The sequence below is a fragment of the Sylvia atricapilla genome, chromosome 5, assembly GCF_009819655.1.
Source record: "Sylvia atricapilla isolate bSylAtr1 chromosome 5, bSylAtr1.pri, whole genome shotgun sequence".
NCBI classification, from domain to species: domain Eukaryota; kingdom Metazoa; phylum Chordata; class Aves; order Passeriformes; family Sylviidae; genus Sylvia; species Sylvia atricapilla.
Window position 1 is genome coordinate 45,855,656 of NC_089144.1, and position 17,197 is coordinate 45,872,852.

The 17,197-nt window shown below is 39.0% G+C and overlaps 1 protein-coding gene across 4 annotated transcripts in view; it reads right to left on the bottom strand.

The window, feature by feature from the left end:
• ANKS1B (ankyrin repeat and sterile alpha motif domain containing 1B) overlaps positions 1–17,197 on the bottom strand; it is a 413,515-nt gene that overhangs the window by 14,269 nt on the left and 382,049 nt on the right. For all 4 annotated transcript variants that reach the window (XM_066319365.1, XM_066319364.1, XM_066319362.1 and 1 more), the window contains 2 exons: positions 13,548–13,676; positions 9,574–9,645 (listed from right to left, as the gene is read on the bottom strand). In XM_066319365.1, coding sequence (XP_066175462.1) covers positions 9,574–9,645; positions 13,548–13,676 — 201 coding nt within the window. The remainder of the gene's footprint in view (positions 1–9,573; positions 9,646–13,547; positions 13,677–17,197) is intronic.

Sequence of the window (17,197 nt, forward strand, 5' to 3'; positions counted from 1 at the left end):
CTTTTATAGATAACAAGGTAACATTCATAAAGTGCTTATTTATGGGACTATCTGCAAACAATCACAGAGATCAATCAAATATTTTGCTGAGAGGAAATGAACTGTTGACAGTTACAGGCAAACATGAAGAAATATCAGCACATAGAAGGAGAGTCTAAACACACTGAAAAGTCTAGAACTGGCACACAGGAAGACCATGAAAGCAACTGAAAAAAAGTAACAGCGGTGGCTTTGTATTATTCAAAAAAAGCTGAAAGAAGCAGAGATAGAAACTTGAAAACACAAATTGTAACTAAAAAAAATGTTTGAAAAAATAGGCAATGCTAACACTAGAGAGCAAAATAAACAGAAACTTAAACCAAAAACCTTGCCCTGTAATCATGTCTCCTTATCCTGGGAGGCTCTCAATCCTCCCAGAATCAAACAAGACTCCATTTTTGTCAGCATAAAATTCAAAGCTACAGATCCAGCTATGTTCTACAGTTAGTGTCCATGCCTTGCAGGCTAAAACCTTTAATTAAAATTTCAAGGAGGGCCCCACCCATCTGTGTAATAGAGAGGATTGCTGGATCTCTCTGTATCAAATGTCGAGAAATTTGAGACAGCAATCAAATGTCAATTTATTTAGAAGAGAAAACTTCTTTCACTCAGAATGCTTTTCACTTTTATGAAATGAAAGCTTAAATGGTAAAAGCATCCTGAAGAATTTTAACAAAATCTGAAGAAAGACACTAACTTGATTTGCACGCCTCTGAACTGAGTAGAGAAAGGAATGGTATCCCTGCCAAAAGTAGAGCAAGCACCTACCTGTGTGTATGTGTGTGTCACTATAACAGATCTCAAATAAGTCTTTTCATAAAATTCAATTTCAATGCACAGAAAGCATGGAAGTGACTGTACAGAAGCTGCAGTACATACATCTATCAGAATAACAAGCAATAAATCCCACATTTGCTCATATTAGACAAAGTAGTCACAAATATGACAATATCCCTTTAATCATCCAGCAAGGCAGCAATCATCCAACATTTGTCCTTTCATTTTTGTCCAACAGCTACACAAAAGAGAGCTTTCTTTTCCATTTTGATTATTTGTAATTACCTCCTTCCTTCCCTCCTTAACAACAAAATTCCTTTTCTCCAATGTGCTATACAAACACAGGTACTAAGTTCACATATTTTAGTTTCTTGGTATAACTCCCACTGTCTGGTATTTGCCATAAAGGTGAAGCATCCTGTTGGCCAGGCCACATTGTACCAACTACCTCTCTCCTCTAGACGGGTAGTTTGTAATTTAATCACCTTCATCTGCTCCACATTCACCTGGGTTTATCTTGACCAGACCTGACCTCTAGTATTTCATCAGGGTTGCAAACTGCCAGAAGACTGTCTCTGAGTGCAATAGCTCATCAGGATGCTATTAAATTACAGCTGGAAAATTAGGAAATGAATCAGAGACTGATGGACATTTGTAACTTATTAAGCCAAACCATCTCAGCTGGTAAGAAGCACAGGATGTTCCTCATCAGCTTGCAAAACGTACAAACGCCAGGATTTGTGCAAAGGTGTTCTGCAAGACTGCAGTCTAGTGTAGAGTTATGATCTGGGGTAACAATACTACACTTGTACTCCCATTGAAACAAACAGCTGGGCAGTGAACATCCTTTGTTATGATAGTGCCATCAAGAAAAACACGCAGCTCTATTTCCTGGCTCGACTCTTAGTGATACAGTAACTGAGGTCCACTAATAATCATTATTTCCAAGCAGTTTACAGGCTTCAACAGTTTTTAGTTTTCATGGTGAGCTCACACTATTTGCTTGTTGTTCCTTTCTTTTTAATGAAGGAATTGTCTGCCAGAATGTGCAAATGTGTGAATTCAGAGATATAGCATGAATACCTTTTGCTCAGGCACTGTAGGTGCCTTGGCTCTGAATTCTAGGATGCTGAGATGAAGCCCCACAGCTTTCTTGGTCAGACATTTCACACCTCTGTGCAGGCCAAGTGGGCATCTCGGCCCATGTCTGTGCCCAGAATCTGAGAAGAAGGTGGGACACAGGAGTCAGTATTCCTTTTCCTTGGGCTTTTCAGGTTCTAGCCACTGTACCAACTCCACGAGGACACAATGAGATGACAAAATATTCTTGTCCATCTGGTGTCTCTATGGGAAGCATATGGACTTGAGCCAAAGTTATAGGAGCCACAGCTGAAGGCTGGCGTTGGATGTCATATGCATGCTGACATATGGTCTCATGCTCCAAGGCATGTTCATACCATAGTAGCAGGATAAGAATTCATCTCACAAAGAAGCAATCACAGTGACAGGAGACTGTCTTTGGGCAAGTGCTCACTAGCCTGTAACTGGTCATAGTTCCTATGAACTCCATTGTTTGTGACTGTAACTGACTCTCAGTTTCAATACACATCTTTAGGAGAATCACCTGGGTGAGCAGCAAGCCTATTCCAGGCTCCTTGCTGGCCTGTTGCTGATCACTTACATCAGGACAGATGTGCATGCCCCGTCTCCATGGGTGCACTGCTCCTGCAGGCAGTCTCTGTGCTGCATAGTCTGCACCACCAGAGAGACTGAGCTTTGGTCTCACCTCTGTAATCCTTGCTGGCAGACAGGTAGGTGACTACGTGAAAGCAGGCCATGTATAATTAAAGAACCATAAAACAGGCTTGTGTGCATACACAAGAAGATAGAAGAAAGTGACACCATCCTAAATCTAATGTGACATATGTGCAGCTTCCCCAGACTTCTCAAAAGACACAGAGCATCTTTCTCTTTAGAACAAGGAACATCAAGAGTAGCAGTCTTGTCTGTATTTTGATGTAGCTGCTGCAATGAAGCTGCTTCATCCCCTCAGCGCCCACAGTGCAGATCAGCCCAGTGGAAGAAGGTAGAAGGTACCTTCTGCATAAGTACCTGGTTGCTACAGTGACTGCTTTTACAATAAAGGTCTGAACTCAAGAATATTCTGAGTTTGCACCTGAACCCACTGCTGCCATTATGTAGGACAGTGCCAAAACCCTGCATAGGCTTGGACAGTGCTGTTCCCTATTTCTTCTTTTGAAATGGGTCATAAGGAGATGCAAGAGCAGTGGTGCCAGAGAGAGCAAGAGAGGCAGTACAATCTTGCTTATCTTGTTCATGGATTTTCTTTAGTTTCACTGAAAAAAATCATTCTCATATCCAGACTCTAAACTCATTTTCATACTATAGTAGTACTACAAACTGTCTTAAGTAGGTAAAGGCTTTCCACTTGAATATTGATTTTGAGTTAAAGGCTATGCAGAATTGCTAGACATTTATTTAGAATATAAACTGAAATCCAACTAATTTGAGATCCACCCTGCCAGCATGCCTAACAAATCAAGGTAATTAACAATGGCTTAAGAGGCAGAGGACATAATAAAGTAATATAAACTAGCGGTTTATCTTTAAAAAGCAAATTCAAGACCTGCAACCCTGAAGGGCCTTTAACCTTTTTAAGACAGGATTGTACCTCAATACCTTATTCTGAGCAGAACTGGGAAAACTAATTCAACACCTTTGAAGGTTCCTGTTGCGTACAAATCATGGTATCTCTGAGCACACAACCACACAAAGCAGCTGAATAAGAAATTCAGAAACACACATAAAATGGTGTCCTAGTAAGACACTAGTGAATTCCCTTGATATACTGTAGCAGCCCCCAATGAAAATCTTTCATCTCATCTATTTCCTGCCAAGAGGAAATGGGATGCACTGGTACTTCTACTTTGCCATGTTGATCACTTCAATGTACTTACACGTGCATTTATAACTAGATCACTCAGCTTTCATACAGTGGTCAAAATAAAAACAGGTTCACTTTTAGGTTTATATGTAATTATATTTGATATTGTAAATACACAGTAAAGGAACATTATTCAGCTATGACAAGTCACTAACAACCCCATACATAAACTAATTCTAAGTAAAAGTTAATGAGCCTGTAAAATCTTAAGTCTTCATCCTGGCTTTCTACTTTTGCAAATTAATCTTCAGCCTTATATTGATTTTTAATATCTATATGAACACCATAGCTGGCAATTCTCCTATTCAATTACGCACTGGAATCCACTTCATTATAAGAATCTGAACTTTTTCCCAAACTGGTAGAAACTATTAATTCTAAATTGCATCAGACTGCACATTTCAAAACATGTGTTTGTACCACCTACTATCATACTTGTGAGTCTGCTATTTATTTAAGGCTTATGAAATGTCACCAAATAGTTCACAGAATAAGCGAAATTTCAGTTTGGAGGGAACCATAAGAATAATGACTCTAACTACTGGCCCTACAGAGGGCCACCCCCAAGAATCACACCATGTGCCCAAGAGCATTGTACAAATGGTTCTTGAGCTCTGTCAGGGCTGGTGCTATGACCACTTCCCTGGGAAATATGTGTCACTGCCCAAACACCTTTTGGGTGAAGATCCCTTTTGTCATATCCAACCTAAACCTCTCCTGACACAACTTCAGGTCATTCCCTTGGATCCTGTCACTGGTCACCACAGAGATCAGTGCCTGCCCCTCCTCCTCCCCTCAGGAGGAATTTGTGACTGCAATGAGGTCTCCCCTCAGTTTCCTCTTCTCCAGGCTGAACAGATCAAGTGTCCTCAGCTGCTCCTCATAAAGCTTCCCCTCAAGGCCCCTCAACATCCTCACAGCCCTCCTTTGGATACTCTCTAGCAGCTTTTTTTCCTTCTTATAGTGTGGTGCCCAAAACCACAGGACCAAGGTGAAGCTGCATCAGTGCAAAGTAGGAAAATCACCTCCTTTGACCAGCTGGGGAAGAGGAGCTTGAGTGAATCACTTTGACAAGATCATGCATGAGATGAAATTGAAATATAAAGTTTAAGTCCACATTTGACCAGTTAGTTTTGAAGCCAATTTGCCTTTTAACAAATATTTACATACGATTATGCAATCTGCCTTTTAACGAATACTTACCAACTTCTCTCAGTCCAAAAGGTTTAAAAATGCATTACTGACATAGTTTAGCACTTCTAGGAATAAAACTACATCTGCAATCCTCGTGGTACAAAACTCTACTGCTCTACAATTAGTGGATGCCTCCAAGCTACATCATTAATATGAACATTGCACTTGGGGTGTACCTGTAATGCACCTAGTTGAGAGTGAGATGGTTTTTTTCTTTTGAAATATCTCTGAATGTTCCTCTGCATTCCTCCTGCCCTTTAGATTCCTTTCAGCCAGAATTCAAGGACGTACAATCCTCTGAACACATGGTACAGGATGATGTGGATATGCACAGAGACTGAATGTATCTTCCACCACTACTTGTTTTTTTCTTTTTGAGTAATAATCAGGTGCCTGTTCCACTGCAGACCCTCTGAAAGCAGTGGCCACGGAGGAGAGAGAGGTAGAGCTGCAAGCCCCAAGAGAGCAGAGACTGAAGAATCTAAATCCCAAAATAGTGTTTGATACTGACGTGGTATTTGCCTAGGGAGTTTCACCAAGAGGCATATGCAGACATCTACTTTTGGAGGAAAAACGAAATGGAGATTGAAAAGTAAAAAAGGGTTTAGTAGAAACAGGGAGATTGCCATCGAAATTCAGTTCCTTCTTTACATAAGAGGAAATGAAAGGATGAAGAAAGGTCCCAGATGCCGCCTGTTTTCAGTGAGTCAACTCTGCTTCACCTTTCTCTCCAGAGATAAGAGAATCAGATTTTGTAGCAACTCCAACTTTGACATTTTGGTCTTAAGTCAGCAAGGCATTGAAATACCTGCTTTGTGAACAGAATTATATTGCTGGTTCCTCAGAACTTTGACCTGGAATTTATGAACCTATTCCTAACAAGAAAATATTTAAGAAAGAATTATAATAGTCAGGAAGATGGCAGGATCCAAGAACCAAATGTAAGTTTCCTTCTGCTGCAGTATATATTCGACTGGTTTAGACTGTTCAGTTGGTGTACGCAACATCAGTGATTTAACATTGCTGCAAAGAAGGAGTCTGCCTTGTTGCTGTGCTCATGCCAGTAAGTATAAAACCATCCCCTTCCCACCTGGGCAAGGAATTCCGATGTGTAAATGCCAAATGAAGTCTTCTGTAGAGAAAAAGTATCTTTCTAGCCTGAAATTTACTTTAACTCTTGCCTTTATTTTGATGCAAACACACCTTATTCTCCTTTCATGCTCCTATAAATTGCAATGAAGGCAGCAATGTGATGGAAAACACAACTTGCATTATTTCCCCTCTCACACTGAAAAAAAGGGGAGCTCTAAACTTCTTGAAGGCATCTCTCAAATGTAATTAATAAATCTATTATGGCCAGGACAGCAAGATTTAATCTCCAGGTAGGAAAGGTCAGTTTACAGCAGGAGGGGATGGAGAAAAGGAGACAGCGCTGTCCAGTAGGGAGGGAGTTAGTAAGAGAAAATAGCTGGAAACAAAACAAAAACCAAAAACAAACAAACAAACAAACAAAAACCAAAACTCTCCCCACAAAAAAAGTGCAAATATATGAATAGAAAAGTCCTAGACAAATATCCACAATTTTGGGTGGCTGCAAGAATCTGCAGTTTGGATGGGGGAAAAAAGCATGTATAACCTTGACCCCAGTGTTGAGCTCCAGCTATTGGATCTGCATGCTTTTCCTGAAACAAATCCATCATATGCCCAGCTGCTTAATGCTGAGAAGCACAGTGGATTGCCAAGAATTATTTAGGTAAAGGTTCCCAGCTTTTTTTGTTGTTGTTGTTTGTTTGTTTCTTTCTTTCTTTCTTTAAATTATCATTGGTGTTTTTTTTACATTATAGGAGATTTAGGATCTCCTTTCACTTTTAAGCTGTAAGAATGAGGCTGCTGTAAGCCTCTCTGCAGACAGAAACAAGGGATATTCACATGACACTTCCCTTGAGAATCAAAACCATCAGTTGCAATAATTGAAAGCCCTGGGAGCATCTACAACTAACAGTGAGGGATCTGTAGTCAGCAAACATGTCATTTTTGTTGTTTCTCTGTATTTATAAATGATTAAGGAAGATCAAGTTTTTTTTCACTGATACACTTTCATCCTTGTGCACCTGCTGACTGAAAGACATCCAGTGAATGTCAACACTTTTGAGAGCAGCATTAGGTTAAAGATGGAGAATCAAAAGCCAGATTGACAGAAAAATTAGGTACCTGATTTTCATACATTCTCCACAAAACCATTATGTGGCTGAATCCAGAAAGAAAAATTGCAGGGAGTTACCTCAACTTGGTACAAATTTATATGTGATATACTGCCCCCCATACCCAACATGTTTCAGATTACAGCAGGGTATAGTTTCACAATATGTGCGTGGAATAACAAAAAAACCCAAACAAACAAAACGCAACAAAAAAACCAACCAACCAACCAACCAAAAATAACCAAAACCAAAAAGACCTCCCACCAAAACCACAACAACCAACTAGAATAAAAAAATAGTGTTCGATCACAATAGTACAACCTTATGTAAAAGTCTTGCTGACTCTAGAGACACTGGACAAATGTAAAGAATTCAGTACCTGAGAACCAAACAAATAATATATCTAGCGTTTCACTTTTTCTTGTAAGTGAAAGGTATGTTTCAATACATTTAAACTAAAATGTAACTATAACAAACCAGCTTTTCAGTTACAACCCAAGGTTACTTAAATACAATAATGAACATCACAGCAAAATTTCAGGATGACTTTGGACAACCTGGACTCCCAATTCACTGACACAAACTTTCAGGAGACATCCAGAGGGAGAAACATTTGGGAAAATATACATTTTTTTCACTAGGAAACAGGATAAAATAATTATTTGTTCCCATTAAGTCAAAGGTTTTTGGTTTTGACTTGAATAGGAACATGATTAAAAGGACTACATAGAAAGAATAGATGAAATCCTGATTAAAAACTGTTTAATTCAAATAGCTTTGCAACAAAAAAAATCAAACCATAAAATAAACACTCTCACAGAACAATTGTTCCAAAAGAGAATGTAAAAAAGAAATGTACATAAACCCTGCCACTGTATTATGTAAGTGTCCTGTATGGCACTATAGAAAACTAGTGCATCTGCACTATTTATAAATGAAATGTGTGTTTTAAATGAAATCTGTTTTTCAAACACATAGTTTTTTCAGTTGTATAATTTTAATTTGCCAAAGTTATTACTTACAGAAATATATATTAAAATGCCTATAAATTATTTAGAGTGCCTTTTGATGTTAAGCCTCCTAGTTCAGTCAGAAAACTTACTGAAGTTGTCATATACTACTACGGTGCCAAATTCTGCCCTAATTTCTGCATAGGCATACACCCAAAGAATTGAACTGCTAAGCCTGACAGTTCAAAAACTGGATTGGAAGACGATATGCTTGCAGCCTCAATTAATTCCCCAGAACACGTGTATGTGATTGTAGAGCCCTCTGTGTCAAATTGTTGGGTTTTTTTCAGAGGAGTTTAAGTCCAGGTAAGGAATGATTAGCATGTAATTAGCTGAAAAGCCTCAGATCTTCAGGCAATCTAGTAAGTGTGAGTTACTGCCAGCCCTTAGCTAAAACAGCTTGTACAAAAGTCTGTGTGCTACACACATGTAACCAGCAGTTGTCTGATTGCATGCATTTTACACATCTTCCAGGTTTCTGATCTGAATGTCATGTCTTGTGCTCAGAGACATCTTGCATAAGAGACGTATGATACACAGAAGAAAAGATTTTGCTTATTCATCTAGGTAATTGTACACATTTGGTAGATTAGCAAACAATTATATTCTTCATTAATTAATCACGACAGACCATAGTATGTTCATCATGGCTGTGAACAGGTGTGTTCTTATTACAACCACAATTGGGAATAAATCAGGCTATGGCTTGGTTTAAGTTTCCAGCAGCAATGTTTCTTGGAGATGGGCTACTGTAATTTTCTACAAACCAGTATCAGGCCAAAGAGCCACAGGAAAACATATTCATAACAGTCTGAAGGAAACCTAGCTGCTTTTCCACCATCAGATGAAACTGAGTTAGACCCCATTTCACCCTTTAATCAAAAAGTAACTCATAATTAAAGGAAATACTCATGTGAGTAAAATTATCCATAAGACTGTTGGATTAGACTATATATAGAAAAAACAGTGTTTTTGATAACATGTTATATATTTACTACTTCATATTTAACATTGAAAATTCAATCTAGATTACCATATAAAACCTATAAATTCTGTTTATAAAGCAATTGGATGAGCATGCTTAAATTGTGTGGACAGTACTTCAAAATATATTCAAAGATTAATGAGAAAACATAACATATATTTAGGCTTTTTTGTTAGATACAACATGCAAAAGAAAAACTTATCTTTAAATTTTGGTATTATTTCAAATTAAGATACAATACAGGATAGACTTCCTATTGAATATCAATGTAAAAGCAAGGAAAGGAAATGGGTAACAGTATATGATAAAAGCAAAAAGGGTACATTACAAGTAATCACAGAATTATGTTATTTAAATAAGCAATAGTTTACAATAGAGAAAGGAGTAGGTTTACAAACTTACCCTCATCTTTGCACATGCATCCTGTGTTGACTCTGTGCCTCTTAACTCTTTTACCAGCATAGAACCTAAATACTAGAAAAAAAATCCATTGAACTTAAATTAACTGAAATTTCAGAATGACAAACATCTGCAGAAATGCACTAAAAATGCTTTAAAAACCTAGTAGTAGCAATCAATTTCTTAACATATTGCTTTAGATTTTTTTACTCTGCAGTTCTTCGATAACTCATTTAAACTGATGTGTTAATCAACCCATGAAGCAAGGATGCACAGCAACAAGTGTAATGAATCAACTGGAGCTCTTTGAAACAATATCTGAAAGTCATCTAGCTTATCATTTTAGTTACTGGAACAGTGAACAAATACTAGATTTCATCTTAAAAAAGCCATTTGATTATAAAATGGAGAATTTGCTTTTTTTAGCTGCCATCTGCCAAACTCCTATTGTTATATGTGCAATCACGTGGATGAGAAGGCCAGCAGTGATCTTAACCCCAGTGTATTCAATCCGTAACTAATTTACGTGCAAATAGCAGAGCCCAATGTCAGCGAAGAGGGACAACAAATCTGTACTAAAACTAGCTTAAAGCATTATTTCTTCCTAAGGAAAGGCTGACTCTGAACGATTATTTTGAAGCCTTTAGTGATCTGGAGGAGGGCTGTGTGAGAGGAAGCAGCAGGGTGCTGTGTTTTGGCTCAGTTCACTGGCAACCACCATGCCCTCAGAGAAGCCTGCTCATCTCCAAGGGTAACAAGGCAGGCAGTGCCTCAGCGACACAGCCCCTGGGTCACTTTTGAGCTCTCCTGCACTACCCTGACAGCAACTTGTGCTCCTCTGAGGTCTCAATACCGCCTCTACACCGTGTTTGAATGGTGCTGCTCCTCCAGGGATGGAGCTGGCAGCATTACCCCTGCCATTCCCACCTAGCAGCAAGGAGTCTTCTTACGGCTAACTGGGCTGTACTAAAGCCACACCACGCTCTGCATTTCTCCTACAGTCATGCAGATCTGTTGGTGTGCATGTGTTCTTAGAGCTCGGTGCAAATGGGACATTTCTGCACTTCTATATGAAGTCACATGCAAGTCTGGCTTAACTGAGCAGAGAGCATAGCAAGATGCCCCTCGCCTGCTCTTCTCCAGGCACAGGGAAGTCTCTCTCTGTATTCTCACTGCAGCACAAGGCCACAGCTTCTTCTAAGTCTCCAGTCCTAAGTGAGCAACGTGGGAGCTAAAGATAAGTCATGCCACTGCAAGAATATGGTAAGTAGGCTGCAGGAGGAGAGAAAGCACTGTGGGCAGGAGTCTCTTTCCAGAGGATGCTGCAGCCCATCACGGCTGACCTGCCTCACTCTACCAGACTGACTCCTCTTGGCAACAGCCTGATGGTGACCCAACCAGATGGTGAACCAGCTTCAGCTTAGACAAGAACCTATCAAAAAGAGCTTCAGTTACAGATGAATGCAGACTGTAACTGTACAGAGAGTGTACTGGTTCAGTTCTCTGATCTCCTGTTCTAAACTGAGGTATTGTCTTTAAAGCCTTCAGTTTACACTGTGTACTGCAGGAGTTTCTGACCTGCAAGAAAATGTATAAATATTTCAATGTAGGCAGTAGCCAACACAACAATTAGTGAGAAACACTTCACAGGGCATTATAAATGGGCCAGTGAGCAACATCAACACTACCAGATAAGACCAAGCATAAACGAATGAATGAAGGGCATTCCTAGAGGACTGCAGATGTGAAAGATTCATAAACTGAGCAGCTGTGAGTCCAGCTGGGGGCTCGATGGTGACGTGAATAGGGCTTTGGGCATTAATTTGATGGGACAGTTTGCTATTGCCCTTGGAGAAAAACAACAAATTTAAAGCAAGTCTTGAAATTAGAAGAGTAAACAAAACCATATTAAATTGAACTGTATTTTTTTCTGAATCCTGCTATCTGAGACATTTGGAATCCTTAGGCTTCTCTGGGCAGGTTGCAATTAATGTCTAACATTTTTTGTTTGTTGGTTGGACGGTTGGGCATTTTTTGTTCTGCTTTAGGGGTTGGTACTGGGGGCGGGGGGATGGTTTCCTCCTTTTTTACAGACTACAGCAAAAAAAATTGGTCTTTCCTTGAAAGCTACAAATTGGTCAGGCACCAGGGTAAAAAAGCAGTGCTTTTTGTTTATGGCAGAAGAGGGAGAAAGAGAAGAGTAGGACAGCTCCTGTCCCATCTGCACAGCAGAAAAAAGCCTCAGCTGAAGGCATTTAGAAATGCTCCCCAAGGTGGACTGAGGAATAGACACACAAATCACAGTAGTACAATCCAATTTAGTTGTCAGAAAAATCTGAAATTCTAGGAGGAAATTTTGCTTCCTTTTGACTTGCTATGCTTTTGGAAACATTCCTTCTCAAACACCCAGGGCATCTGGGAGCAATAGAGAGAACATCCAACAGTTCAACTGATTGATGTGGCATAGAGTGAAAGCTACCCCAATTATAACTTACAAGCCAGGGTTTTACTCTATAAGGCTGAGGTCAATACAGCTCAAGGAGCTGAAACAAAGCGGTGACACATGCTCCTTTAGGAAAGGAAGGTCTTTCCTTAAACACCACTAACTCAGATATTCCTGGTCATTCCAACTTAATTTCTTTAATGGTCCATCTTCCAATCTACTACAAAGGTTGCATTAGATTATGAATTTACTGCTGGATCATGCAAAAAAGAGAAAAGGCACTTATGATAAACATGTTCACTTCACTGAAAAATAGGAAAAATATTTAAAGAACTAGAAGTTACTAACCTTCCTTTACAATCTGAGGTGAGCAAGGAGGCTTTGAATAATAGGAGAACAAGACTGAGAGCAGGTGAGATGGTCCTTGACCGTAACTTGCTGAGGAAGGCAGAGGTTCTAGTTACAGTCCAGGAGGATCTAGTTACAGTTACATGAGGATCTTAGCCTCATGTCCTGGACTGGTAGTTAACCCCCAGCTATTATCCTAAAGTCACTGCAACTACTGAGCCCCTTTCCTCTGTACCATGAGCCATCCTTCCTTCATAAGGTGGCCACCTCCAGAGAGGACACATAGAGGGCTTCAGCAACTTCAACAATCCTTTCCAGCAAAGTCAGAAGGGGAAATGCAAGCATTTAAAAAGGTAGGCTGAGGTGCCTCTTCAGCTCCCCAGAAGCTCCAGTCCCCCCACCTTGTTGACAGGGAACTCAAGATTTCAGAAAACTGTTTTTCATTAAAAAAAAAAATACTTCCATTGACTTTCTGTACCGCAGGAGACCTTTCTCTCCTCCACGAGCATTTACAACAGCCATAGAAGACTAATTGTCTTTAGTAGTAGAGGGAAGCTCCATTTTTACAGGGATGGGAAGTGGTAATCACCTGCAGTCACCTGGAGGTAAAAATTAGTATGCCCTGCCCTGATGGAACTGACTACTATTGGTATTTCAAGTAGCCATCAGGTTGGGACAATCTGAATGTGTCCTTGTCCAGTGTGTGGAAAACACTCAAGACCTTCATCTCCTTTTTCTCCATTCCCTTTCCCAAAAACACATGTATAAAGTTCAGGTGAAGTAACATTTACCTTAATTGCTGTGCACACAGCATTAAGGTAGGTATCAGGATCCCATAATATGTTTTATTATTCTTTCATAACTATTAAGCAGGGATTTGTAAGAGATGAAAAGTAGGGGTGCTTGCTCTCATTGTCACTTCAACAACTTAGCCACTTACTCATAACACCCTTTCTCTAACACTGATGCAACAGGGACTGCAATATATCACACAATTCATAGCAAAAAAAGTACTGTGCATCCTTGTTTCTCATTTATTAGCATTACAGTACTTCAGAAATAGTGACCTGTCTCTCTAAAAGTGTCTGAAAAAATACTATAAATATAAGTAAAACACAACAGCTTATGAAGATTCAAGTTTAATATATCTACCCCAAATCAAACCACTAAATTTATCAACACTTACAAATGCTTTATAATCGCATGACTGGAAGATGAGTTTCTCTGGATGATGTTGCCAATATTGTACAGGCGTTGATGCTGTGGCTTCATTTGGAGGTCGCAAGGTAATTGAAGGCTCTCCCCAGTCTCCTGTCTGAAAATCACAGTTGTTCAAGATGTAAGAGTATGTGCATGCAAATTTACTATAAAGTAGCCCTCCACTGTTGTGCTCAATTAACAAGGACTTATTTTCTACACTTAGAGTCATGTTACTAAAATAAGGGAACACAACTCCTACAACATTTTTCATGATTTAATTTATAATCCAAAGTCATATTCTGTAGTGTTTAATGAGGCTTTAATTAAATCTCTTTGCTTTGAGAATAAAATCATTAGGCACCGGAAATGTTCCTTAAAAGTAAGTGTTTACAATACATATATGAGGATGAGAGCACTTGAAAAAAAATCATGAGATGCACAAAAATGCCTTTCACAAGTTCTGCTATGTGTTTTACAAGCTTTTCTGCACAGTTAATATGCCTTCCATTATCTGGCACATATAACCAGTAACTAACTTTCCTAAATGGCTAAATAACAGAGACTTTGCTTTGATCTGAAGACTTATTATACATCCTTTAGACACACAAGGCATTCTTTAATCTCTTTATGACTTTGATTACCTTCTCTTGATGCCTCATTGTGGAGGTACTAACATTGCCCTTCCACATTCATCATTCTCATTGATAGAGGAGATTGCCTTTCTGAGACATCATCTCCTCTCTTTCCTCAAAGCCCTCAGAGAACATAGGTAGGAGTGGAGTTCACTGCCAAATCCCTTTTCAGCACACTCTTCTTTCCTCCAAAAGAGCCAATGCAGGCATTGATACAGGAATTTCCCCAGCCTGGCAGTGCTGGTCTGGGGCTCACTTGCCATTGTGTACTTCTGATTGTGGCTCCATAGGACCTGAACTGACCTCTCCTTAGGGGCTCCTTGTACCTGTGCATCAGCTCACTTTAACTGAAAACGTCCTGTGGATGGACTTCTCCTCTCCCTAAGCCCTCTTCCCTCTGCCACCACCCTCACTTCTCTCCTATCCTGTTTGGTCTGGACTCTCAATTACCCTCTTCTCACAATTTCTGCAATTACACTTGTCCTTCCTGATCCTCCTTCTTCTCCTGCCCGTTCTCTCTCAAAATATTTTACCCTCTCCTATATGGTTATTTCAGTTTGGATTATAATACTTCTTTCTTTACCTGCACTTTTCTCTGTGTATTTTCTATATTTGTCATATTGCTGAAATATGTATTGAAACTGAGAAGGAATTGTCAGCAGCATTTCACACAGAACACAGGTAGAAGTTTAGACTTTTATACCAAAAAGAAGTTAAGTATCAAAAACACATGAAAAAAAAATCTTAGAAGACATTCAAAGTCTGGCAAAGTATCACATCTTACTAATTAAGTCAGGACAGAGTAAACAGAACAAGTACATCATTTTCATGTGTCACAAAATAATGAAATGACACACATTTGCACAGCTCTGCAATTAAAAGCAAGAGATAAATCTGGAAACAGCAACATTACCCTGCCAATATGGCAACTTCAAGCAAGAGAACATCATAAAATAAGTCAAACCTAGTTACTGTTGGCACCATTAGCAAATCTACCACTTACACAGTACTGTAATTTCTGTTTTGCCTAGTTAAGTTGCCTATATGTCATGGATACGACTTCAGCACCAGATTTTGAAAGGAAAGCAGCAGGAGCAATTGCTCCAATTTTTGTCAGTTTGCATCCACAAAAGTGAATCCTTCTGGCCACTAACACATAAAATCTTCCTATCTTATTTAATCTGAAGTGTGAATTTGATTTCTTTATGAGGCAGCTCTTATAAAATAATATTTCCATCATATGACAAGGGGCAAGGATCTGCATCCTTATTAGTGGAGTCTATCTTTGACAAAAGAAGGTGGTTTGCACCCATCACAAATTCTCACAGTGTGCTCAGCTGTCTCTTATGAACTGTTCAAGGCTAACAGACAACTTGATTTCGTTCATTTTTTTCCCCCCAATAAAGATACACTTCTGCATGTTCTGTGTAAGGAAGCAGAGCTCAGGAGGTACATCCTGGCCATTTAGCAAAAGGGTCCTACGTGAACAGGGAGAAATTCAGGACAGCAAAGCTACAAAAGTACATCTTTTGACCACCGTTCTCTCTACCAAGGAAGAACAGGGATGGCCATGAGGCAGGAGCAAAACTTCTACCAAACAAGTGACCAGGTGCAGTGCTCCAAACCCCTCTGTTGCACTGCTCAGCAGGTGGCTTTCCTCACACGCAGGAAAGGGATAGCACTGGCAAACTAAGCAGGGTACATAAGAAGTAAAGTGAGTACATAATTTTACAGTTTGTTTCCCTTTTGCACATCAAGTATGAAAAGCATAGAGAACTGCACTGTTTCCATCTGTAAATAAAGGGCAGAAAAAGGGGAACAATGATTATCTCTTGTTTTGGCTCAATTTAATAAAGAAATGAGAAATAATCTTCAACCAGGCTAATAAAGCTAGTGCATAAGACACAGTGGGGCTGTGTGGAGACCATGTTTGTATCCATTGAATACTCTGTAAATATAATCATCCTACTACCTACTCCTTTTAAATTAGACAAAACTGAATTGCCAAGATTTCTATATATATCTCTAGGGTGCTCTAAACATGCAATGGAGCCAAGGTTAGGGGAATGCAGACATACAAGATTTCTGCTGTTCCTGACAGACCACTGCCACTGGAGGCATTTCAGGTATTTCAGTGTGTCTTGTAGAGGAAAGTAGCTACTAAGAAAAGTGCGTAAAATTAAACACATAGATATAGATTATGATGATGGATGGAGAAGACATTATACATAGTTAAAATTTTCTTTTACAACTATATTATAGGTGGTTTTTAAATATTCAGCAGAAGTGGCTCCCGGTTTCCTTTCCTCTTGTTTCTTTCCAAACTCCTTAGACTTTTAGACAGTATTACTGTTAGTATTCATAACCTATTTAGACTGAGTTGTAACAAGGTAGTCTCCAAAGCCCAGATCCATGAAGATGTTTAGAAGTATAATTCCTATAACGTATTTCCCACACAAATTCCTTTCCTTTTTTTTTTAATTTTTTTATTTTTTTTATTTTTTTAAGTGAAGAAAAGCCTTTAAACAATGTTTAGACAGCTAAATACATTCATAAATCTGTGTCTAAAAACCTCATCAAGAAGAAAGGGAGCTTCTCAGGTGACTGGCTCTAATCAGATACTGAAATTCTGAGATTTAGGATCTGATGATGACATCTAACATTATGTAAAATACAAAATAGGACCATCTTTGACCTAGAGAAGACTTGAAACCACAAGGCTCAAGTCAGGGTGGAAAAATATTAATTACTAGTAGTCCTGTATCTGAGGAGTTGATGTGGAACAATTTATGGGTGATGTATTGAGATTCAGGTCTTTCATCTGCACCTCTAATACACTTTTCAAGTAGTACAGAAACGTTCATAAATTGCTGTGCAAGACCAACTATAATGTTTAATTTAAGTTTTAAAAATAGATATGATAGGATAAGGATTTTCTGGTTTGAATATTTAATTTGCAATTATAAGAAATAATCAAACATTTAAGCTTATGTATTTTTTATGA